General features: G+C 45.9%; 1 protein-coding gene across 1 annotated transcript; it reads left to right on the forward strand.

Moving 5' to 3' along the window:
• The first annotated feature begins 1,386 nt into the window (after nucleotides 1–1,386).
• TTC12 (tetratricopeptide repeat domain 12) lies at nucleotides 1,387–21,307 on the forward strand. The gene is made up of 21 exons (XM_077788033.1): nucleotides 1,387–1,450; nucleotides 1,926–2,086; nucleotides 2,360–2,390; nucleotides 2,909–2,986; nucleotides 4,160–4,281; nucleotides 4,925–4,984; nucleotides 5,405–5,476; nucleotides 5,778–5,838; nucleotides 5,922–6,110; nucleotides 6,646–6,712; nucleotides 7,556–7,644; nucleotides 8,660–8,825; nucleotides 10,631–10,723; nucleotides 10,916–10,979; nucleotides 12,633–12,821; nucleotides 13,973–14,065; nucleotides 15,960–16,028; nucleotides 17,385–17,486; nucleotides 18,288–18,387; nucleotides 20,294–20,519; nucleotides 21,148–21,307. The coding sequence occupies exons 1-21, from the start codon at nucleotides 1,387–1,389 to the stop codon at nucleotides 21,221–21,223; spliced, it is 2,172 nt and encodes a 723-aa protein (XP_077644159.1). The 3' UTR covers nucleotides 21,224–21,307.
• The last annotated feature ends 3,750 nt before the right edge of the window (nucleotides 21,308–25,057 follow it).

The following is a 25,057-nucleotide window of genomic DNA, read 5'->3' on the forward strand; positions in this document are numbered from 1 at the left end:
CTCAGCACCTCTCTGGCACTCAGGATTCCATCTCCGGCTGATGGGGTGGGATGTGGAAGCGGCCCGGGGCAATGGAAGCGGCTGCGCTGGCGGGTCCCGGTGAGGTCTCTAACTTCAGCCGCAGGGAGAGATGTCCCTGCGCTGCCGGGTCCCTGTCCGTGTCCCGGCATCCCAAATAAAAGCAGGGCCGCTCCCTGAGGCTGTGCTGCCGGGTTTCCCGTGCAGAATGGGCCATCCCCGGCCGAGGATGTGCCGGGAATGGCAATCCCGGGCAGCGCAGCTCCGCGGTGCTCGGGCTCCCTGCGGTGGCCGACAGCTTCCATCGCCGCCAGGGATCCGGAAAGCCTTTCGGGGAGATCGCGACAGGAAAATAATCCCAGTCTGACGTAAAAATCGGGACAAGTTTCAGGCTGGACATCAGCAGGAATTTCTCCATGGGGAGGTTTAGACATCGGCAGGGGCTGCCCGGGGAGGTTTGGAGGTGTCCGGGAAGGCCGGGACGTGACAGCCGGAGCTCTGGGCTGGGGACAGGGTGGGGACGGCTCACAGCGGGGGCTCGGCGGTGCCGGAGCTCCTTTCCAGGGGGACAATCCCGGGATAATCCCGGGATGCTGAGCCGGGAGCCCGCGGCCGGGACCTGCCGCTTTCCCGCCAAATTGCCGGTAGTTTGCATATCCCCACCCACTTATTTGCATATAACGGGCTGTTATCTGCATAACCACGCCCCATTATTTGCATACCACCATGCCGTTTATCTGCATATCCCCGCCCTTAATTTGCATGACCACGCCCACCTGCGGCCTCCGCGTCAGGCGCGTTCCCCTGGCAACGGCGCCGCGGGTTCGAGCCCGGCCGCGGCGGCTCCGGCTGTGCCTCGGTGTCCCTCGTTGTCCTCCGGTGTCTCTCGGTGTCCCCTCTGTGTCTCCCGTGTCCCTCTGTGTCCCTTCGGTGTCCCTTAGTGTCCCCCCTGTGTCCCCCCACTGTCCCCTTGGTGTCCCTCGGTGTCCTCCGGTGTCCTGCGGTGTCCCTCTGTGTCCCCCTGTGTCCCCCCGCTATCCCCCCGCTGTTCCCCCTGTGTGCCGTCAGTGTCCCCCCTGTGTCCTTTCTGTGTCCCTCTGTGTCCCTCCACTGTGTCCTCCGCTGTCCCCCTCTGTCCCCTTTGTGTCCCCCTGTGTCCCCTCTGTGTCCCCCTGTGTCCCCCTGTGTCCCCTCTGTGTCCCCCTGTGTCCCCTCTCTGTCCCCTCTGTGTCCCTCCACTGTCCCCTCTCTGTCCCCTCTGTGTCCCCCAGTGTCCCTCTCTGTCCCCCCTGTGTCCCTCCACTGTCCCCTCTCTGTCCCCTCTCTGTCCCCTCTCTGTCCCCGCTGTCCCCGCTGTCTGTCCCGGCCATGCTGCGGGACCAGGACACCGAGGCGGATTTCCAGCGCTTCCTGCGCCGCGTGGACGATGTCAGTGAGTGACCGGGGAAGGGGAGGCTGGCCCGGGGCGGGCGAACATCGCCGGGGCAGGGGGATCCCGGCTTCGCTTCCTTCTGCCTGGGGAATAAACTCCCAGCTCCTCCTGCTTTTATTCGGGCTGCTGGAGCCGCTTGCTGCTGCTCGGTTATCTTGGCAGAAACTGCAGGTGGCTCCTTAAAATGACAGGAAATCCACCCTGGGGAAGTTTCTGTTCGTTTATTATTATTTATTATTTCTTTCAAGTGCCCAAGGCCACCCTGGAGCATCCTGCTTTATGGGACCATAGCATTGGGAGGGTTTCAAGGTCTTTTCCAACCCAAACCATTCTGGGGTTCTGTGATTTTATGGTAAAAGCCATCCTGGCCAGCGGTGCCTTCAAAGCAGGTGACACCTGAACAACTCCCGGTGCTTCCACGTTTGAAGTCCTATGTTTATACATATTTTATCTGGGTTTTTCTGTGATTTTTTAGCCAATTTGCTGCAAGACCTGAAGTCCCCGGACTCAGCTGTGCAGGAAAAAGCCATTGCTGAGGTAGAGAAAAGGCTCCAAGAGCAAGGAGCCGGCAGGGAGGAGGAGGAGGAGGAGGAGGAGAGCAGGACCACGGTGAACAGGACGCTCATCAACACTTCTGTAAGGGCTTTTCCTCCTGACATTAAAGCTGCACTCAGTTCAGGCCTTGCCTCGGTAAAGACGTTCCAGGAAAGTCAGGAATCATCAGCTCCTCGCCATCCTTTTTTGGCAATGTCAGTGGTGCTGCTCCTGCGTGCCAGGCTGGGGGTTTTGGGTGCCCCAGACGTTCCCCGGGGCTTGCTGGGGCTCTGTGCAGCCCAGCCAAGCATCCCCGTGCTGCTGTGCCTTTCCCCAAACCTTTCCTGCTTTTCTGCTGTGTTTCTGTTTTTGCAGGGCACGGCGAGGGTGGAGGCAGCAGATGCAGGTAGGACGATGCTCCCCTCAGGCTGTCACAGCTCGAAAAACAGCCCTGGCAGGGATGAAGCTCATGCCAGAGCTGATTCCACCCCTGCCAAAATCCAGGATGACTTTTTCTGGTGTTTTTAACCAAAATTCAGTCCGATCCAGGACCACACTCAAGGTCTTGGCAGCATGGCTGTGTTTTTCACAGGTGGGAGCCTTGTTCTCTTCTGGCTTCTCATCTTTTTACACTTTTATTGTGAATTTCAAAGCAAACCTGTTTGTTTGGCCCTGGAGAGGAGCTGCAGCAAGGCAGGCCTGCAGTTCCTCAGGGGTGGCATCATCATTGTCTGTGACAGCTTGTCAGCCATTTAATTGCTGACAAAAACTTCCACTTTAATTGCTGAAATGGCCCCTTAGTGTTGGCTTTTATTAAGAAACGACTCAGAAATACCCTAGGAATGATTGTTTCTTCTCTATTTTAATAAAGTTTCATCTTTTCTCCCCCCCAACTAAAATGCCACCGACTCTCCTGGCTGGAAGGTGGCTTCCTGGCAGCTCTGGAAAAGGATGCCAAAGAGCGAGCCCAGCGGAGGAGGAGGAATGAGCAGCTGGCAAACGGTGACGGCTGGGAGACCTCAGAAATGTCAGGGACTGAGGGGGTGTCCCCAGCCCTGGGACAGGATCAGGAATTCTGCTGCACCCTGGGTCTCTGCAGGATCAGGATCCCTTGCTGCTGGAGCAGCTTTGGGATGGAGGGAGGGAATTTGGGCTGGCCAGAGGGGAATGGAAATAATGGAAAATAATGGCTGGGCTGGAATGCTGGGGCTGTTCCAGCAGGAGAGAGAGGCCTCTGTCTGCTCAGAGGGCAAGGGGAGAGGGATGGATGGGAAAGGGGTGGAAGGGAAAGGGGTGGAAGGGAAATGATGGATGGGAAAGGGATGGAAGGGAAAGGGGTGGAAGAGAAATTATGGATGGGAAAGGGATGGAAGAGAAATGATGGATGGGAAAGGGATGGAAGGGAAATGGTAAAAGGGAAATGGAAAGGAAATGGGTGGAAGGGAAATGGATTTAAGGGAAATGGGTAAAATGGAAATGGGTGAAATGGAAATGGGTGGATGGGAAATGGATGGATGGAAAATGGCAAAAGGGAAATGGGTGGAAGGGAAATGGGTAAAATGGAAATGAGTGAAATGGAAATGGATGGATGGGAAATGGGTGGAAGGGAAATGGTAAAAGGGAAATGGAAGGGAAATGGATGGAAAGGAAATGGGTTAAATGGAAATGAGTGAAATGGAAATGGATGGAAGGGAAATGGATTGAAGGGAAATGGATGGATGGGAAATGGTAAAAGGGAAATGGATGGAAGGGAAGTGATGGAAGAGAAATGATGGAAGGGAAATGGGTGAAATGGAAATGGGTGGATGGGAAATGGTAAAAGGGAAATGGGTGGAAGGGAAATGGATGGATGGGAAATGGGTGGAAGGGAAATGGGTGAAATGGAAATGAGTGGAAGGGAAATGGATGGATGGGAAATGGGTGGAAGGGAAATGGATGGATGGGAAATGGGTGGAAGGGAGATGGGTGGAAGGGAGATGGGTGAAATGGAAATGAGTGGAAGGGAAATGGATGGATGGGAAATGGGTGGAAGGGAAATGGATGGATGGGAAATGGGTGGAAGGGAGATGGGTGGAAGGGAGATGGGTGAAATGGAAATGAGTGGAAGGGAAATGGATGGATGGGAAATGGGTGGAAGGGAGATGGGTGTGCTCAAGGCATTCTGCTGCTCTGCAGCCCTGAAGGAGCAGGGGAACGAAGCCTTCAGGGCAGGAGACTTCGCCCTGGCCATCCAGAGCTACTCAGAGGGGCTGGAGAAGCTGAGGGACAAGCAGGAGCTCTACACAAACAGGGCCCAGGTCAGTGGCAGGAAGGAGCCACTTCTGGCTGGATTTTGTGTTTCTGTGCCGGGGTAAAACCCCAAAACATCGTTCTGCTGCACCCCTTGGATGTGGTGCACCCCTGCTCCTGCACAGGAGAAATCGTTCCAATTCCCAGTTCTATTCAAATCCTCTGATTGCTTTATTATTAATGCTTTTCCAGGATTCACTTCTATAACTGTGGAGTGAAACATTTGCTTTGCAGTTTCTATAAAAAATACTCTGATTTTTTAATAAATAATCCTTTTTCAGGATTCACTTCCATAACTGTAGAGTGAAATATTTGCTTTGCAGTGTCAGAAAAGAAACATTTGCTTTGCAGTGTCTATAAAAAATACTCTGATTTTTTTTTTTTTTTTTTTTTATTATTAATACTTTTCCGGGAATCACTTCCATAACTGTAGAGTGAAATATTTGCTTTGCAGTGTCTGTTTGCCTTGTATGCCCTGGGTGTGTAAAATTCTATTCAATTGATTCTAAATTAGAAAATCCAGGGAGATGGCAGACAAGTTAGGAATGGAAAATACCCTGCAAAACCAATGGCCGGGCTAATCAGCAATCTAATTTAATTGTTTGAAGGATTCCAGTTCTTCTGCCTGGACTTTTTTCCTGTGTATTTCAGGCCTACCTGAAGCTGCATGAGTATGAGAAAGCCATCAGTGACTGCGAGTGGGCACTAAAGGTAATTCCACAATTGTCAGCTGGTAAAAACTTCTAAAATCAGCATTATTTACAGAAATCCATATTTTTGACTCAAATGAGCAGGAAAATTAAAAAAAACCCTTTTGTAAACTCTGCTTTCCACCCTCACCTCATGCCTGTGTTTCTTGGGTGCCTGGGGGGCAATAATGTAGCATAAAAACTTTAGGCACCACTAATAAATTTTATATATATATAAATAATTACATAAAATATTATTTATATATTATTTATTGATTACTAATAAATTATATATAAAAATAATTATATAAATTATATAAATACCCTAGTCTTTGCTTTGGGCAGCTCTAATAATTAATCAGAATGCTGCAAAAAGCATTGAAAGGCTGAAATTTTCTGAACATATAGCTAATAATAGATCATAATTTCTGGTTGAACTCAGTGCAATAGGAACTGCCTCAAAGCCTATTTCCTCATGGGGAAAGCTCACCTGGCCCTGCAGCACTTTGCTGAGGTAAGCTCCCTGAATTCCTGGGTGAGAGGGAGGTTTCCTGCCGTGCCTCAGTTTCTCTTTTCTCACTGGAACTCTGGTTTTTCTCCCTGGTTTTTACTGGAAAATTCCTGTTGAATTTGCCAGAGCAGGAAGATGTAGGGACTGACTGAGAATATTTGACTTTTTTGAGAGTTTTGACACCTGCATCTCCATAAATTTTCACATTTACTAAGGACTGTGGCCCCAAAAACTTTTGGGCTATCACTGATGCCATCTCCCTATTTCCAGCTGAAACTGAAAACCTTTTTTTCTCCCCATGAAGTCCAGGCAGTGCTATGAGAAGATGCTGCAGATTGATCCCCAGAAGGAAAAGCTGGTTAAAGGTGAGAAATAGATATTTTCACTCCTGTTCTCTGGTGCAGAGGGAACAGAACCCCCCTGCCACACTTTTTTTGTGCTCTCCCAGCCTGTGTGGACGAGGCCAGGCTGGAGGAGAAGAGGCTGAGGGATGAGGAGGGAGCAGCGAGGGAGGCCCAGGCTGGGAGTGCTGCTGCTTCTTCCATCCAGGAATTGCTGCAGAGGCTCAGCAGCCCCGGCCACGACATCCTCTACTACACAGGGGGCATCAGGCTCCTGGCAGAAGTTGTGAGCAGTTGTGAGTTATTTTGTTAATTGTTCATTTTGTTAATTGTTGTTCACTTGGGGAGGTGCAACCCAGGCAGAGGAGGGCAAGGGAGCAGTTTGTAAAGGAGCAGAGTGATTGTTCCGGTATTTAAAACACAAAACTTGGGTTTTGTTGAGTTTTTTTTTTGTTGAGTATTTCAGCGTGGTCAGTAGGTGCTTACAGCATTCTTTAGAATCAGACTGATGTTGTAGCTGAGCTGCTGGGTCTCATTTGTTTTAAATATTTGTTATTCTGTGTTAAAGCCCGTTGAGTTACAAAGCCAATTTTGTGTTTCAGCCTTCCTAAATAATCTTTCACTCGAAGCCAACAGCGCCGGGCATCAATCAGAGCAATTTTCAGCTCGAGAGCCACTCCTGCTTCATTCCTCCTTGAGTTTCCCCCATTTCTGAGGATGTTTCTCCCCAGAGCTGCTGATGCAGTGACCTTTTCTTTTAGCAGCGGGCAGGAAGAGCAGGAGCCCGCCTGGCTGTCACACAGCTGAGCTGTTTGTCTCTGCCTCTTGCAGGCACTGGGCAAACGCTCTTCAGGACCAACAAAGGCTTCAGTATCCTCAGCAAGGAGCCTGTCAGAGGGTGAGAGCTCTCCCAGGGGACTCCAGCCCGGGCAAATGGGAATATTGTTTTCCAGAAACAGAATCACCTCTTGAAATGCAGATGGGCTGATCAGAGGAGGATGTAATCCCAGATTTTAGTGCCTGAATGGAGGGACTGATACCTGACTCCGAGACAAACAGTGCTCCCTTAGAGGCAGGGAGGAGAATGCGTGGCTTGCTGTTTGTGTCTGCTCCTTGTGGGCAGTTATCCTATCCCTGCTGGTGAGAGCAGCTCTGCAGAAAAAATCTGACTAGAAAAGAGCATCTGAAGGCTCTGGCTGCACCCTCTGCTGCTGGGCACCAGTGAATATTTGAATATTTGGGTGCTCCTGGCACTTGTTAGGGTTCATCCTAAATTGGGTGGTGGCTGCACACAGACCCGAGTGGTGAAGCACCTACAAATTTCCAGTCCCTGGGTGAAAAATCTGACTAGAAAAGAGCATCTGAAGGCTCTGGCTGCATCCCCTGATGCTGGGCTTGGACACAAGTGAATATTTGGGTGTTCCTGGCACTTTTTAGGGTTCATCCTAAATTGGGTGCTGGCTGCACACAGACCTGGGGGGTGAATCACCTACAAATTTCCAGTCCCTGGGTAAAAAGTCTGACTAGAAAAGAGCATCTGAAAGCTCTGGCTGCACCCTCTGATGCTGGGCTTGGGCACCAGCGAATGTTTGAATATTTGGGTGCTCCTGGCACTTTTTAGGGTTCATCCTAAATTGGGTGCTGGCTGCACACAGGTCTGGGGGGTGAAGCACGTACGAATTCCCACTCCTGGATATTTCCCACTGCTTTGCTCTGCTCACGAGGTGATTTTCTCACTCAGGGCCTTCTGTGCCGAGGCCAAGAGCCCTGCTGAGGCGGAGCTCTGTGTGTCCCTCCTCGTGCTGTGGCGAGCTGCCTGCGCTGGGAACGGTAAAGCCCGAGCCCCCCTCAGCCCCGTTAATTTGAGATTAATTAATTTGGCATTTCGGGGCTGGCCATGGCCACCCTCGCCCAGAGCACCCCAAGGGTTGTGACCCCGAGTGCAGCTCTGGGGAGGTGCTGGGTGCAGCCAGGATTTTGGCAGGATGGGATTTCCACCCTGGGAGCGTTTCAAATTCACGCGAGGGGTGGGGAGGAAATTCCCCGTGATTTTTGCTGCTCTTAAGATAACGCCGCTCGCACAATTTTCTCTGTTTTAAGCAGTTATAGCTGCAAAAAGCGGAGTTTTATAGGAGAAAAGGCTGGATTATTTTAGAATTAGCAATCAACAGTGCTTGGGCAGGTGCCTGCCTCTGTTCTTAGGGAATAGCCACGTGGGTGAGAAGTGGGCTGGGGTGGGTGGTAAAGTGGAAATGCAGAATATTGGTGCCTGTGTCGACTTGTGTGGTCAAGGTATTCAAAAAAATATTAAAGCTGAAATAAGTGAAAGGGATTAAAATTAAAAAAATAAAATTAAATAAAATGAAATAAAATAAAATGGAATAAAATAAAATGGAATAAAATAAAAATAAAATAAAATAAAATAAAATAAAATAAAATAAAATAAAATAAAATAAAATAAAATAAAATAAAATAAAATAAAGCAAACTAAACTAAACTAAAATAAAGTAAAGTAAAATAAAATGAAATAAAATGAAATAAAATAAAATAAAATAAAATAAAATAAAATAAAATAAAATAAAATATAATATAATAAAATAATAAAATAAAATAAAATAAAATAAAATAAAATAAAGCAAACTAAACTAAACTAAAATAAAGTAAAGTAAAATAAAATGAAATAAAATGAAATAAAATAAAATAAAATAAAATAAAATAAAATAAAATATAATATAATATAATAAAATAATAAAATAAAATAAAATAAAATAAAATAAAATAAAATAAAACAACTGAAGGGATGGCAGTGAGTGACGCCGCAGTGAGATTTTCTCTCTCCTTCCAGAAGAAAATCAGCGTCTCCTGTTGGCCCAGCCCGAAGTGAGTGCCCAGCTGCCAGAGCTGCTGTCCTGTGGCACAGCCCAGATGCAGAGGGAGGCCCTGGCACTGATCTCTCTCTACTCAGAGCACCAGAGCGGCCGGGGGCTGCTGGTCAGGCAGGACCTGAGCAGGTGGGCAGCCCCGGAGAGTGGCCTGGCAGTGCCAGAGCTGCCCCAGCTCCAGGGGAAAAGGACACTCAGGGCTGGCGGTTGCCCTGATTTTTAAAAGTGTTACGTTTTTTTTTATAGTTCTGTTGAAAGTTATAAAGTTCTTTTAAAAGCTTTCCATGCCTTCTGATAACATTTACACATTTCTACTGGAGTTCTCACACACTGTCCATGTCAATAATGATTGTTTTGCATTTTTCTTTGTGGGAGGAGAGAATTGATGGGCTGTTGGTTTGACCAGTGTGGTTGGAGAGGTGGCAATTCCATCCTCCAACCTACTGTCACTTTTGGAACTCTATATATTGCGAGGTCAGAAATAAAATTGTCTTTTTTTCTCTTTTGAACTCACCAAACTTCCGTGTATTCATTTTGTGCCCAGTAGTGAGCTCAGCACTCTGCACAGCTCCTGAAAGGTGGCTGTGCTCAGTGGGCTCGGGGCTTTTCTCCAGAACAGACAGAATCAGAGCTCAGAGCCTCGAGCTGCACCAAGGGAAATTCGGGCTGGATAGCAGGAGAAGTTTTTTACAGAAAAGGAGATAAAGTTCTGGAATGCTCTGCCCAGGGAGGTGGTGGAGTCAGCACCCCTGGGTGTGTGTAAAACCAGCCTGGAAGTGGCACTGGGTGCCAGGGTTGGGTTGAGCTGTTGGGGCTGGGCTGGACTGGATGACTTTGAAGGTCTCTTCCAACCCAGGGATTCTGTGAATTCTGTGAATTTTGGGGTTTTGGGATTCTGGGATTCTGTGAATTCTGTGATTATCTAAATTCTGTGATTCAGTGATTCTGTGAATTCTGTGAATTATGTGATTCTGTGATTCTGTGAATTCTGTGATTCTGTGATTGATTCTGTGATTCTGTGAATTCTGTGAATTCTGTGAATTCTGTGAATTCTGTGATTCTGTGATTCTGTGAATTCTGTGAATTCTGTGATTGATTCTGTGATTCTGTGAATTCTCTGATCTCTGTGAATTCTGTGATTCTGTGATTGATTCTGTGATTCTGTGAATTCTGTGATTCTGTGATTGATTCTGTGAATTCTGTGATTCTCTGAATTCTGTGATTCTGTGATTGATTCTGTGATTCTGTGATTCTGTGAATTCTGTGATTCTGTGATTCTGTGATTCTGTGAATTCTGTGAATTCTGTGAATTCTGTGATTGATTCTGTGATTCTGTGAATTCTCTGAATTCTGTGAATTCTGTGATTCTGTGAATTCCTGAGTTGGCACGGTGACCCTGACCTTCCTGCCCCTTGGCGACTGGCCTGGCCTGGCAAAAGTGGAATTGGATGTGTGGGGTAGAGCTGCAGGAAGTTTTCATGTGTGAAACATCAGGATTTCAGTTAATTCCTGTAATTTTGAGTCCCCTCCTTTAAACCTGTGCAGCACTCTCACCCTGGTGCCCCTAAAATCTCCTGATTCCAGCTGAGGGCCTCTCCCCATTTAAAAATGGGGATTTGGGGTTATTTGGTGCTGTCCTGGCTCGCAGGATAAAATCAAAACCCAGTGCTTTGCTTTTGTCCTGCTGCTTCCTCCCAGGCCACCCTGAGAAATGTCCATTTACTGGTTTGGGGTAAAAACGGGTGATCAGGAGACTTTGTCCATTTTTCCTGGAGAGGAAAGCTGAAAGGAATGAGCCACATCTCAAAGGGTGCTGAAAGAATCAGATTTAACTGTGGCTTGAAATGCCAACAACCTAAAAAAATTATAATTTTGATCTTTAATGATTAAACCAAGGCTGACAGCAATTTTTGGTTGTTTTATTTGAACACCAGATGGCTGCATATTTTGATGGCATTTGTCAAGTGCACTGATGCAAGGGCTGAAAGTGCCATGAACATCCTGTCCGACTTAGCTGGGGAGGAAAGGTAATTTATTTAAATTCCTCCCTCATTTCTCTAAATGTTTAAATTCCTCACTCATTTCTCTGTGCTGTGAGCTGTGGCTGTTGGCCACCTTTGCCCTGAGCTTGCTGGAGTTTCTCTTGCTCTTCTCTTGCCTCTAGCTTTTGTTTTTGACTAAAATTTGACTAAAACTTTGGGTTTTTTATGCCCCAACAGGTTCCAAACCCAGTGTCGGGCCATGCTTTCCACGGATGTTTTACCTTTATTCACCCAGTTGCTGGTAGGGAGGATCTGATTTTGTATTTCCAGTTTATTTTTGTGTAACATGTCCCATGTCTTCTCTACGGAAGTAAAAAATGGAGTTTTTTCAGGAAAATATTCTTTTCTCCAATATGTTGTCCTACACATCCCTAGTTTAATATTCAGCATAAATTCTGCTCTTGGCTGCAGATTCCCACTGATAATTTCACCTTCAGCTTCGAGTTTTGCTCTTTTTGATGTGACTTTAATCCCCTTTCTGTCTTGGATGGTGATTTTTGCCTTCTAATCGGAGGGATCGGGGTGAGGAGCTGACCCTGGGTGCCGAGGCAGAGAATCCTTTACTCCAACAGCAAATTTAAAATATCTTGTGCAGAAACCTGTTGTGCTGGGCAGTAAAATATTGCCATTTCTCCGAATGAGCAGCACGACAATAATTCCACCATTTTCCCATTGTTTGCTGGAATTCCAGCTGCTCTGTGCCTGCAGGAAACGTTCACTCCCGGGCGTCAGGGGACACGAATTCCCTTTTCCCAGAGCTCAGAAAGCAGAAGGTGCAAATGAGGGAAATCTGCAACCCTCGGGCAGCTGGGCTTTACCAGAGTGCCCGTGCCCGGTGAATTGTGGTGAAAAATTTACTTAAAAATATATATTTTGGAATTTATTTATTTACTTACATGGATTTATTTACTTAAAAAATATATATTTTTTAATTTATTTATTTACTTCCATTTATTTACTTAAAAAACATATATTTTAAAATTTATTTATTTACTTAAAAATATATGGCTTTGAATTTATTTAGTTACTTAAATGGTTTTATTTACTTCAATTTATTTACTTAAAAATATGTTTTTTTGAATTTATTTATTTATTTACTTAAATTGATTTATTTACTTCAATTTATTTGCTTTGAATTTATTTATTTACTTAAATTTATTTTTTTAAAAATAGATATTTTCAAATTTATTTATTTACTTACATTTATTTACTTAAAAATATATTTTTTCGAATTTATTTATTAATTTAAATGCATTTATTTACTTAAAAACATATATTTTTAAATTTATTTATTTACCTAAATTTATTTACTTAAAAAATATGTTTTTGAATTTATTTATTTACTTAAATGAATTTATTTACTTAAATATATATATATTTAAATGTATTCATTTCCTCCAATTTATTTACTTAAAAATATCTATTTTTGAATTTATTTATCTACTTCAATGGATTTATTTACTTTAAATATCTATTTTTGAATTTATTTATTTACTTCAATGGATTTATTTACTTTAAATATCTATTTTTGAATTTATTTATTTACTTCAATGGATTTATTTACTTCAATTTATTTGCTTTAAATATCTATTTTTGAATTTATTTATCTACTTCAATGGATTTATTTACTTTAAATATCTATTTTTGAATTTATTTATTTACTTCAATGGATTTATTTACTTCAATTTATTTGCTTTAAATATCTATTTTTGAATTTATTTATTTACTTCAATGGATTTATTTGCTTTAAATATCTATTTTTGAATTTATTTATTCACTTCAATGGATTTATTTACTTTAAATAGATATATTTTTCCCCTGTTGCGTGTTGCTCAGGTTCCCGGGCTCGCAGCCCGCAGCGCTCGGGGCTGACTGTTCCCTGCTGTGTCTGCAGGTGTGCGCCGGGCAGGGGCAGCGGGCACAGCTGGCACAGCGGGCACAGCGGGCACAGCTGGCACAGCGGGCACAGCTGGCACAGCTGGCTCGGGCCGTGGCCGCGCTGGGCAGCCTGTGTGCAGATGTGGGGCTGCGGGCACAGCTGGCACGGAGCGGGCAGTGCTGGCAGGCCTGCCTGCAGCTGCTGGTAAGGGAACCCCAGCTCGTGTGCCCCCAGCCCAGCCGCGATTTGGGGGAGGTCCAGAGCTGCCCCCCTCGGCTCTGTCCCTGCAGGGCCCTTCCAAATCCAGGCTTTGCTTCTAGTCAGTGCTCTTGGGCACAGAAAGCTTGAAATTCTACAGCACAGAAAGTTTAAAATTCTAGTTGAAAACACTTCAGCACAGAAAGTTTAAAATTCTAGTTCAAAACTTCAGCAGAGCAAGTTTAAAATTCTACTTTAAAGTGCTTCAGCACAGAAAGCTTAAAATTCCAGTTCAAAAGTCTTCAGCACAGGTTTAAAATTCTTCAGCATAGAAAGGTTTAAAATTCTTCAGCACAGAAGGTTTAAAATTCTAGTTCAAAACTCTTCAGCAGAACAAGTTTAAAACTCTAGTTTAAAACGCTTCGGCACACAAAGTTTACAAGTCTAGTTTAAAACGCTTCAGCACAGAAAGTTTAAAACTCTTCAGTACAGAAAGTTTAAAACTCTAGTTTAAGACTCTTCAGCACAGAAAGTTTATAATTCTAGCTTAAAACTCTTCATCACAGAAGTTTTAAAATTCTTCAGCACAGAAAGGGTAAAAATTCTTCAGCACAGAAAGTTTAAAATTGTAGTTTAAAACTCCTCAGCACAGAAGGTTTAAAACTCTTCAGCTCAGAAAGTTTAAAACTCTTCAGCTCAGAAAGTTTAAAACTCTAGTTTAAAATTCTTCAGCACAGAAAGTTTAAAATTCTAGTTTAAAACTCTTCAGCACAGAAAGTTTAAAACTCTTCAGCTCAGAAAGTTTAAAACTCTAGTTTAAAATTCTTCAGCACAGAAAGTTAAAAATTCTAATTTAAAACTCTTCAGCACAGAAAGTTTGAAATTCTTCAGCACAGAAAGTTTGAAATTCTAGTTTAAACCTCTTCAGCAGAGCAAGTTTACAGTTCCAGGATTCCAACGCCTTGCAGGCGAGGCTGTGCTGTGAGCAGTCCCCAAAGCCTGAAGGTTCGGGGCTGGGACGGGATCCCTGTAACATCCCCAAATTCCCAAATTTTGGGGTGCAGCTTCGGGTGCCAAGCACGAGGCTTCGTGTCCCAGTCATGCCCTGCCCAGGAGCCGAGCCCTGGAGCTGATTTCGGTGCCCGGCTCTCTCGCAGGGTGATGCCAGCACCCCTGGGTACCAGCAGTGCGTGTTTGCAGTGCTGGGGCTGATGATGAACCTGCTGCTGGAATCCAACAGCACCATCCAGGTAGGAACATCTGGGAATGAAAAAATAATTACAGTGCTGCAGTGTGGGAATGCAGAGCTTCCCTCTGGCTGCCCTGGGACCCTGGCAGGGGTCAGGAACCCCCTGGTCAGAGCCCCCAGAGACACTGGCTGTGATCTCTGCCCATGGAAAAAAGTTTTCAATCTCACAGGATCAATTACCAGCTCTGAGTGTTTGATATCAGTAATAATTAAGTGTGGCACAGGTGCAAAAGTAAAATTTTAGGGTTCTAGATGAGGGGTCCAAAGGGACAAGATGGAGGAAATTGGGTGTGCCTTGTCCTTTTTCTCCTTCTTCATGCCCTCCATGTCTCACTGTGGTGTTGGCATTTTTCTGTTGGCTCAGGCTGAGGACACACTGTCCAACGTAGGTGACAGATATTGGCACGTTCTTGTAAATGCAGCCCAGGGAGTTTCTGGTATTGAATGTTTGTCACATCCCACTGAGGGCAGAGCCCCACACGCTGCCCTGCAGGACAGAGCTGGGCAGGGCAGCAGAACATGTGAGAGATAAACAGAATAAACAACCTGGAAACCAGCACAGACCAATTATGGCTTCTGCTTTGGCAGGGGGCTGACAGACAGAGACTTTCTACAATCTCAGAATCATCAATAGCTCAGATTCCAACACTGCAGGTTGTTTTTAAGGGTAGTTGACAATTTAAGTAGGCTGAAAAGTGGAAAAAGCTACAGAATTTTCTCCTCTGCCACCATCTCCAATATATAAACAGCTATGAGGAAAAACCAGTGTGCAGTGCATAAATTATCTTTCCCTAGTGGTCTAAATGCTGTCTCTGGAATCTCTCTCCAGCTGTGCCATGTTCTGAGGTCCTGGCTGCTTTCCAAAATTATCCCCCAGGAGGGAGGACTCCCCAGGGTGCTGCAGAGCTGGGCACACCTGGCTGTCCCCTGATCTCCAGGGCATCCCTTGTCCCTGAGCCCAGTTCTGCTCCAGCCCGCCCAGCCCCAGCTGCAGCCCAGTTTCCCCTGAGTTTCCCCTGAGTATCCCCAGAGTTTCCCCTGAGTTTCCCCTGAGTTTCCCCTGAGTATCCCCTGGATATCCCCTGAGTATCCCCAGAATTTCCCCTGAGTTTCCCCTGAGTATCCCCTAGGTATCCCCTGAGTATCCCCAGAGTTTCCCCTGAGTTTCCCCTAAGTTTTCCCTGAGTTTCCCCTGAGTATCCCCTGAGTATCCCCTGGGTTTCCCCTGAGTTTCCCCTGAGTTTCCCCTGAGTATCCCCTGGATATCCCCTGAGTATCCCCAGAATTTCCCCTGAGTTTCCCCTGAGTATCCCCTAGGTATCCCCTGAGTATCCCCAGAGTTTCCCCTGAGTTTCCCCTGAGTTTCCCCTGAGTATCCCCTAGGTATCCCCTGAGTATCCCCTGAGTATCCCCTGGGTTTCCCCTGAGTTTCCCCTGAGTTTCCCCTGAGTATCCCCTGAGTATCCCCTGAGTTTCCCCTGTCTTTTCCCTGTCTTTCCCCTGAGTTTTCCCTGAATTTCCCCTGAGTTTCCCCTGTCTTTTCCCTGAGTGTTCCCTGTGTTGTTTTCCCTGTGTTTTCTTCCCTGTATTTTTTTCCCATGTTGTTTTTCCTGACTTTTCCCTAAGTTTCCCATGAGTTTCCCTTGAGTATTCCCTGTGTTGTTTTCCCTGTATTTTCCGTGACTTATTTTCCCTGAGTTTTTCCTGACTTATTTTCCGAGTTTTCCCTGTTTTCTCTGTGTTTTCCCTGACTTTTCCCTGAGTATTCCCTGTGTTGTTTTCTCTGTATTTTCCCTGAGTTTTTCCTGAGTTTTCCCTGTATTTTCCCTTTGTTTTCCCTGACTTTTCCCTGAGTTTCCCCTGAGTTTCCCCTGAGTTTTCCCTGTGTTTTCCAGGACTTTGCTGTGGCCATCAGTGGCAGTTGCCTGGCTCTGCTCAACCATCAGGATGGAAAGATTATCACAGTAAGTCACCAGCAAAAAAAAACACAAAAAAACCAAAAAACAGCAGGGTTTGGCTTTCCTGAGCTCTTCAGAGCAAATTTCTGCCCTGTGCAGAAGGCTTTGAAGCCTAAAACTCTCCTAACAGCAATAAAGAAATAACAGACCACTTTTATATTCATTTTCATATGGTTTGATGCGAGATGTTCTCAAGGTTCTCCTGAAATCTGTTTAATAGAAGCTCTTACAAACCATTTCGGTATGGGACCTGTGAAAAATGCATATTTTATGATTGGCTTTTCACAAATATTAAATTGAATACCATATGTATTCTTTTATATTGATTAGAAGTGCTGTATTAACATTTTAATAGCGTGGTAAATGTAGTTTTGTAGTTTAAAATGAAGCTTTAGTAGTTAAGATAGAAACTATGGATGTGGTTTTTTTTTTTTAAATAATGAGATATTCACTTTGAGATAACAGTCACAGAACACCTAAATCTTCCAGAGAAGAGGAATTTTTTGTTTTCTCATCAGAAGAATCTAATTTCTTCAGACATTGCTCAGGCTCGAAGATGCTGTGGGAATTAAAAGAAGCAGTTGACATATACCAGACAAAATTTCTTATTTTAAATAGAATGTATGCATAACCATGAAATATATATGAATATGCAACAGGCTGTTGCTTTTAAGGGTTATTCCTTTGTTCACTAAACATGTTTTTGGCAGCTCAGTGCCCAAAAACATCCAGATGTCCGTAATTCTTTGCTTTTTATCATCTCGTAGTGTCCTAATCCTCATTGTCCAAATTCTTATTATTCTAATTTTATTACTATTTTTAATAACTATTTTATTCCTAATAAACTTTTAAAACTTTAAAACCCAAGCGAATCCTTTAAAAATCAGTGGAAACCAAAGCAGCAAGAGCAGTTTGGGTGCTCAGATTTTTCCCTTTGCAGTTTTTGGGTGGGAATTCCAGCTGTGCTCCTGGGAATGGGGTGGGACAGATGTGGTTTCCCTGAGCTCCCTGGTTTTTTATTTCTCCCAGTGCCAGCAGTGCTGGGCTGCTCCCTGGCAGGAATTTGTATTTTTATTTTTTCAAGGAATGAACAGCCAGAGTCCCAATTTGGGCTCATCCCACCCTGCGCTGGAGCTCTGCTGTGCTCGGTGCCCAAGAAACAACAAAAAACCAAAAAAACCACATCCTAAAGATGCTCTTTGCTAATTTCTGTAATTCCGGGATTTCCGTAATAGAAATTAAGGAAATTTCTCCTTTCAGCACTTCAATTACTTCAGTCTTACCGTGCAAGAAACGAAACAATTGTGCTGCCAGGAGGAATAAATATTTGGGTTGACTTTTTCCTGGTTTTTCCCTCTTTAGAGAGCCCTTGGGGTGCTGAGCCGGGCCCTGCCCGCCTCGCCCGCCGCGGTGCAGGAAGCGGTGCAGGGAGGAGTGGTGAGGAAAATGCTGAAATTCCTGAAAGTAATTCCAGTTTGCTTTACTTCCTCCTGAATCTGCTCAAATTCCTGAAAGTAAATCCAGTTTTCTTTATTTCCACCTGCATCTGCTCAAATTCCTGAAAATAAATCCACTTTTCTTTATTTTTGCCCACATTGTCCCCCTGAGCAAATCTTCTTCCCCTTTTATTCTTTTTAAGATAAGTTTTTTCTTTAATTCTTTCTTCTTAATTTTTAATTCTTAATTCTAATTCTTCTTTAATTTTTTTTAAATTTTTTGATTTATTTTTTTCTTTAACTCTTCCTTCTTAATTAAAAAAAAAAATCTTAATTATAATTCTTCTTTAATTTTCTTTAATTTTTTCTTTAATTTTTTAAAATTTAATTTATTTCTTTAATTTGTTCTTAATTTTAAAACATTCTTAATTCTAATTCTTCTTTATTTTTTCTTTTTCATTTCATTTTTTCTTTAATTCTTTCTGCTTGAATTTTTTTAATTCTTAATTCTAATTCTTCGTTAATTTTTTCTTTCATTTTTTCTTTCATTTTTTCCATTTAATTTTTTTATTTAATTCTTCCTGCTTATTTTTTTTTTAATTCTTAATTCCAATTCCTCTTTAATATTTTTTTCTTTAATTTTTTGCTGCATACCCATGCCCATCAGGTGTTTATGCAGATCAAGTTAGTCTAGAATCAAACCTGTGGCACTGGGGTTGCTGTGAGGAGAATTGGCCAGCAGAGACCCAGGGAATTTTGTGTGTTTGTCAGAAGCAGGAATTAAATGAGATAAAAATTAAATTAATTTGCCCTCTGCTTGCACCCTCAGGCTGGGGGCCGGCTCACATCCAGCTACGCCATCAAAACCCTTTCCGCCTGCACCCAGAGCAGCAGGAGAGCCCAGCAGGAGCTGCAGAAATGGGATAAAAGTGAGCAAATTTGGGATTTCCGCGCCTCGGGGCAGGTCCCGGTGCCCTCCGTGGGGATGTTGGCCTGGCATCAAAAGCAGCAGGAGCTGCAGGCAGAGGAACGGTGCCAGAGCAGAGTTAGGGTCTGAATCTGCTAAATCGGAGCAGTTTTAGGGTTTAAATCTGAATCGGAGCAGTTTTAGGGTTTAAAGCTGCTAAATCGGAGCAGTTTTAGGGTCTAAATCTGAATCGGAGCAGTTTTAGGGTCTGAATTTCCTAAATCAGAGAAGTTTTAGGGTCTAAAGCTGCTAAATCGGAGCAGTTTTAGGGTTTAAAGCTGCTAAATCGGAGCAGTTTTAGGTTCTAAATCTAAATCAGAGCAGTTTTAGGGTCTGAATCTGCTAAATCAGAGCAGTTTTAGGGTCTAAATCTAAATCAGAGCAGTTTTAGGGTCTAAATCTGAATTGGAGCAGTTTTACAGTTTAAAGCTGCTAAATCGGAGCAGTTGTAGGGTCTAAATCTGAATTTGAGCAGTTTTAGGGTCTGAATCTGCTAAATCAGAGCAGTTTTAGGGTCTGAATCTGCTAAATCAGAGCAGTTTTCGGGTTTAAAGCTGCTAAATCAGAGCAGGTTTTGGGTATTCCTGTTCTGAGTGCTCTGCTCTGTGCTACAGCCCCGCTTGCATTGCTTTAAAACCCAGCCCCTGTCACAGCTAAAGGGAGCACAGCAGAGAATGCTGAGATTTTCCCTGGCAGAGCCTGCAGTTCGAGCTGCACCCAGGATTTGCTCTGGTGAAAAGCCTCTGAGAGATCCCCTGCCCTTTGTGCAGCCAGGCTCCTCTGAGCTGGCACTGCCTCAAACCAGCAGCAAGGCTTCACTGTCCCCACAAAACTCTGGGCTTTAACCTTTAACCCGAGGAGTCATGAATTCTTTAACCTGGGAAGTCACAAATTCTTGTTTTGTCAGCTCTGTTTGCCAGAGGAAGCCTCCCAGGTGAGAAAGCTGTGGCTGTATTTATCTGTTATCTATTTTATCATTATCAGTGATCTCTGAATGCTCAGGTCTCTGAATGTTCAGGATTTGAATGTTCAGGATTTGAATGTTCAGATCTCTGAATGTTCAGATCTCTGAATGTTCAGGTCTCTTAATGTCCAGGATTTGAATGTTCAGATCTCTGAATGTTCAGGATTCTGAATGTTCAGGTCTGAATGTTCAGGCCTGTGAATGTTCAGGATTCTAAATGTTCAGGATTTGAATGTTCAGGATTTGAATGTTCAGGATTCTGTGTCCTGAGATGTTGCTGCTGCTTTCAGATGTCAGAGCCAAAACCCTCTGCTGTCCTCAGGGGCAGCTCCCAGGTGAGCTTTGGTAGCTCTGGATGCACAGAAAGCTTTTTTATGTTCCTTTTTCCAGCTGCTCTTCCCACATCAGCATTTCTGGTCTAAGGCAGTTGATGTGGCACATTCAGCTCTCTGTGAGAGAGAGCTCTGGGCAAGTGGAGCTGGGGCAGCTCCTGGCTGTCACCTCTGCTCCAAGAATGACCCAAGAACAGAGGAGAGACCAAACTGCAAGAGGAGAAAAAGAAACTTTAATACAAAGGATTCTCCAGCTTATATAGACCGACACATTCTATTTGATTGGCTAATTAATAAAAACATCTTCCTCACACACCATCCTTGAGAGGAACAGAAAAGCAAGGTGGAAGAACCCCACCTGCAGATTGTTTAGGCTAACAAGTGATTCCTACAGCTCCCTAAAAATTCTCACAAGGCACTGTGAGAAACGACTGCTGTTTCTCTCTCCGTGACGAGGCTGGGAGATACCTGGCTGCTGAAATCTCCATGAAATCCCCTTGCTGCTCCAGCTTTTCCAGGCAGCTGGAGCAGCTCGGGGTGCCTCACAGGGATTTCTCTCCCCCTCCTGCCAGGGTTCCAGGTGCTGCTGAGGCTGCTGGACTCGGGGGATGAGCTGACCGTGGGGAACGCAGCCTTCAGCCTCGGCCAGTGCCTGCTCCTGCCCGGGGCTGCCTCCTCGCTGCTGGGCTCCAACGTGGTGCAGCTGCTGCTCAGGCACGCTGGGGGTGATGCTCTCAGGACCTCGGTGCAGAAGAACTCAGCCATTGCCCTGGCCAGGCTCTGTGTGGCTGAGCCAAGGTAAGCCCCCAAAATCCCTTTTTTTATTTCCCTTTTTCTGTCATTAGGTGATAATCCCTGAGAAACCAACCAGGGTAAGACAAATCTAGGTTAATTTGTAGAAATTCTAGGTTAATTTCTATAAATTTTATTGAATTTATATATGAACAAATTCTATGAATTTATTCGTAGAATAAATTATATTAATTCTATTTCCTTCCTCCAGCCAGAATTCCCCCTTGTGACCTCTCCCCAAGTCCTGCTTTGGGGTTCCTGGGGTGCAATTCTGTCTTCACATCTTTCAAGGAGTTCATTGACAGAAGGGATGTTAGAAGTCTGTAGAGAAACTTTCAGCCCTGAGATTTGTCTAAAGCAGCAGAGATGGAAGGGAAACTTTATTTTCTTAGTTTTGTTAATCTGAAACGCCACCTATTTGAATAATTTAATTAATGTGTCTTTCTGAGGGCAACAATAATCTAGAAACACTATTAAGAGTATATGTATCAACTCTGTGTTGCTATTATTATTCTCTAGAAACTCTGTTTTGTATTGAATATAGCATTAAACACCCCTGAAAGCTTGGACAGAGCAGTGAAAGGTTAAAACTCTATTTTTTAGTCACCACCTGTTCCCCCTGTTGTCTCTCCAGGCACATGCATCAGCTGAGGAAGCTCAATGGCCTGGCCATCCTGAACTCCTCCATGAAATACGTGCACAGCAGCTGAACTCCTCAGAAACCCTCCACAAGTGCCCTTCATCTCACTTGGACTTGAGTTTTCTTTGCTTTAATAAAATTAATTCAAAGCACATCAGCTTCTCAGTGGCTTTTTGGAGTGGTTTTGGTCCCCCACAGAAGCCAGTGAAACAATATCAGGAGGAAGAAGTGAATTTCTTATCTCAGCTACCAGCTGAAATACCACCTTGCATTAGGCTGCCTTTGCTTTAATAATTGACATAAATTTAATAAATGGCCATGAATACAGCCTAGCCTTTTTTTTGTGGTTGGTTTTGAACACAGGAAACAGAAGAATTTATTGCATTTCTGTGAAGAATAAGCACAGGCCAGCCCAGTTTGACTTTAAAATGCCTCTTCAGCTGCTCTCCTTGGCACCTGGGGGTGCCAATTCTGTGGGGAACCTTTGTCCCCGCAGAGCTGACAAATTTTCCAGCTGAATCAGCTTCCCACTGCAGAGAGGGATATTCTGGGATGGCAAGCGTTCATCATCTGGGGGGTTTTGGGGTTCCAGCCTGCCCAGACAGGTAACAAAGCCCACCTGGAGGCTCGGCAGGAATTTTCCTTCCAGGCAGGGGAAAAAGCTGCAGTGCCCTGCCCTTGGTTCTGCCAGGGAGGTGAGGGCAGGGCTGGGCTGGCAGGGGTGTCGGTGAGCCCTGGCTCAGCCGGGAGGATGGAGGGAATGGTGTTGAATAATGAGAATATTGTTGCTGCCAGGGAGCCGCCCTGGCTGTCAGCAGGGCTTTATCTGCCCCTGCTCAGGTGTTCCCACACAGGCAGGGCTGTGTCAGCCCGTCGGGGGCAGCGCTGTCCCTGCGGGTCGGGATGGAAAAGGATTAAAAGTCCTTTTTTCCCAGCCCTGCAGCCAAAGGAGGAGTCTGGATGTGCAGGATCAGCTTCTCAAGGTTGTTTATTTCCCTTATCCAGAACATTCTTTCTCTGACCTGCTGAGCTCTGGCCAGCAGCTCGGCCATGGCATTCTGTCTGTCCTTCAAGGGGGTGTTCACATTTTATACCAAAAACTACCTGTGCCATGTTTACAATAACGTGCCAATATCTATCATTTATGTTGGGCAGTGTGTCTGTACCTTAAACCAACAGAAAAGTGTCACCAGCACAGCAAGGCATGGAGGGCAAGAAGGAGGAGAAGAAGGTCAGGACATGCCCAAATCCCTCCATCTTATCCCTTTGAACCCCATTCTAAAAACCCCAAAATTCCTTTTTTTTTCCACCCTGTGTTAATCCAACTACCACGCTACTCAAACCCTTGTGGCTTGTAATTCCTCATACAACATTGGCAGCTTTTTCCATGGGCTAAAATCAAAGCCACAGGTGGTTTTGACTTTGTGCCAAGGTCCCCAAGCCCCTGCCAGGGTCTGGGGCCAGCCAGGGCAGCTGAGGGATGTGCTGGGCTCTGACAAACCTGTGTTCTCTCAGCCTGGCTGCAGGTTGGTGTGCCTGGCACTGAGAGATTCCTGCTGGGTGCAGCGAGCCAGGAGCTCTCCCCTGAGCCTGCTTTGCTCCAGAGTGGACAATCCCAGAGCCCTGAGCCTGGCAGGGCTGTTCCCCTCCCCTCGGTGCACCCAAGGGGATGGAAATCCAAGCCCCAGATCCAAAATCCAAGCCCCTCCACATCCTCCCCCAGCCCTCCAGGGAGGGTTTAACTCTTCCCCCAGGGCTGCCCAAGCACCGTGGTGTCCACAGTCACATTTTCCACCTTCAGGACGCAGAGTCCACCTGGCCACGCTCTGTTCTCTTGTTGAAAACCGATAAATTCCAATTGGTGCAGGTTTTTGTTTTTTTTCCCTGGGCCAGGTCATTGGTTGGTGTCTGGCCTGAGCTCTTATAAAGTGACCCAGCCCTCTGCCCTTCAGAGCAGGCAGCACATGCCCGGAGCTGGGAGCTGCTTCCAGCTGGGCTATTCCTCACTGGGATGCCTCAGGAGCTGCTCCACGAGATGCAGGGAAAATTCCCCCTCCTTGTGCTGCTGGCAGCTGCCCTGCTGGATGTGTCTGGTGAGTGCTGGCTGTGCTCTGCTCCCCACAGCTGCTGCTTCTCTGCCTCTCTGGCTCTGCTCTCGGGGTGCTGCCACAGCCCTGGGATGCAGCAGCAGCTTCTCCCCGTTTGTGCAGCCCAGGCTTGGGGTGAAATGAGTGGCTCCTCATCAGGACATGGCTGTGCTGCCCAGCTCCCAAAGGAAACGCTGCCTCCTTAGGGGAAATCGAATTTAAAATCCCTTTTTCAGGGATTCCGAGCAGCACTGAGGATCAGGCTGGTGCTGCTGAAGGCTTGCTCAGAATCCCTTCTCCACGCACCACAGGCACGTTGTGCTGCCTCTTTGGGAACAGCTGTCCTGCCAAATATTTATTTCTGGCAGCAGGAAATCAGTGCTGGGCTGGGGCTGCTGTGTCCCAGCAGAGCTCCAGGGCTGCTGTCACTCCCAGCCTGGCCTCTCCACCTTGCTGGGAGCCCCTGAGCATCCCTGCGAGGGCACAGACATCAGCTGGGCTGCTGGGAGCACTGCTGTGTCCTCAGGCAGCCTGTTCTCTTCAGGAAAGATAAACTCGGGAAATGGCAAAGAATTTTCTGCCTAATCAGTAATTTTCTTCTTTTTGTGAAGCTGCTAAACCTCTGCTTCGCCTTTGTCAAAAACCACAATTTAAATGCATGACACTTAAGCCTTTAGATTTGTGTATTTCCTGGCAGGTGCCCAAGGAAAAAAATGCTTAAAGTTTTTTGGGGAGGAAAATCCATTTTAGTCTGTGGTTTGCAAAGTGTAATTTGGAAATCAACCTTCTGATGTAAAGACAGAAAAAGTAAAATGTGTGGAGAAAAGAATAACCTTTTGAAGCAAGGGTCTGCCTTTCCAGGGACAGGGTGCCTGCTTTCAGCTTGAGAAGTCGCTGTGCTCTCTGCTCTGGGCCAAAACAAACCTGCCTGGACACCCTGTAGGGGCCAGGGAACTGCTGGTGGCACTGGGATGCTGCTGAAGGGAGCTCAGTGGGGTTTATCTCAATCCTGCTTTGCTGTGCAAGAGCTCCCAGCCTGTCCTTGGCCAGCTTGAGGGCTCCTGTCTGGTTCTGGGAATCAAGGGCTCCTCTCCTCTGGGAATCAAGGGTTCCTTTCCTCTGGGAATCAGGGGCTCCTCTCCTCTGGGAATCAGGGGCTCCTCTCCTCTGGGAATCAAGGGCTCCTCTCCTCTGGGAATCAGGGGCTCCTCTCCTCTGGGAATCAAGGGTTCCGCTCCTCTGGGAATCAAGGGTTCCCCTCTGGGAATCAGGGGTTCCTCTCCTCTGGGAATCAGGGGCTCCTCTCCTCTGGGAATCAGGGGCTCCTCTCCTCTGGGAATCAAGGGTTCCCCTCTGGGAATCAGGGGTTCCTCTCCTCTGGGAATCAAGGGTTCCCCTCTGGGAATCAGGGGTTCCTCTCCTCTGGGAATCAGGGGTTCCTCTCCTCTGGGAATCAAGGGTTCCCCTCTGGGAATCAGGGGTTCCTCTCCTCTGGGAATCAGGGGCTCCTCTCCTCTGGGAATCAGGGGCTCCTCTCCTCTGGGAATCAGGGGCTTCTCTCTTTCTGCCTCAGGCCTTTGGTCCTTCACGTGGTGCTGAAGGGCAGCAGCAGAGGAGGAGGGATGTACAGCTGGGACTGGGACTAGGATTGGCAATGGGAATGGGACAGAGAATGGGAATGGGACAGAGAATGGGACCGGCAATGACAATGGGACTGAGAATGGGAATGGCAATAGCAATGGCAATGGGACCAGGACTGGGACTGGCACTGGGACTGGGAATAGCACTGGGACTGGGACTGGCAATGGCAATGGGAC

This window comes from Lonchura striata, chromosome 23, assembly GCF_046129695.1.
Source record: "Lonchura striata isolate bLonStr1 chromosome 23, bLonStr1.mat, whole genome shotgun sequence".
Taxonomy (NCBI): domain Eukaryota; kingdom Metazoa; phylum Chordata; class Aves; order Passeriformes; family Estrildidae; genus Lonchura; species Lonchura striata.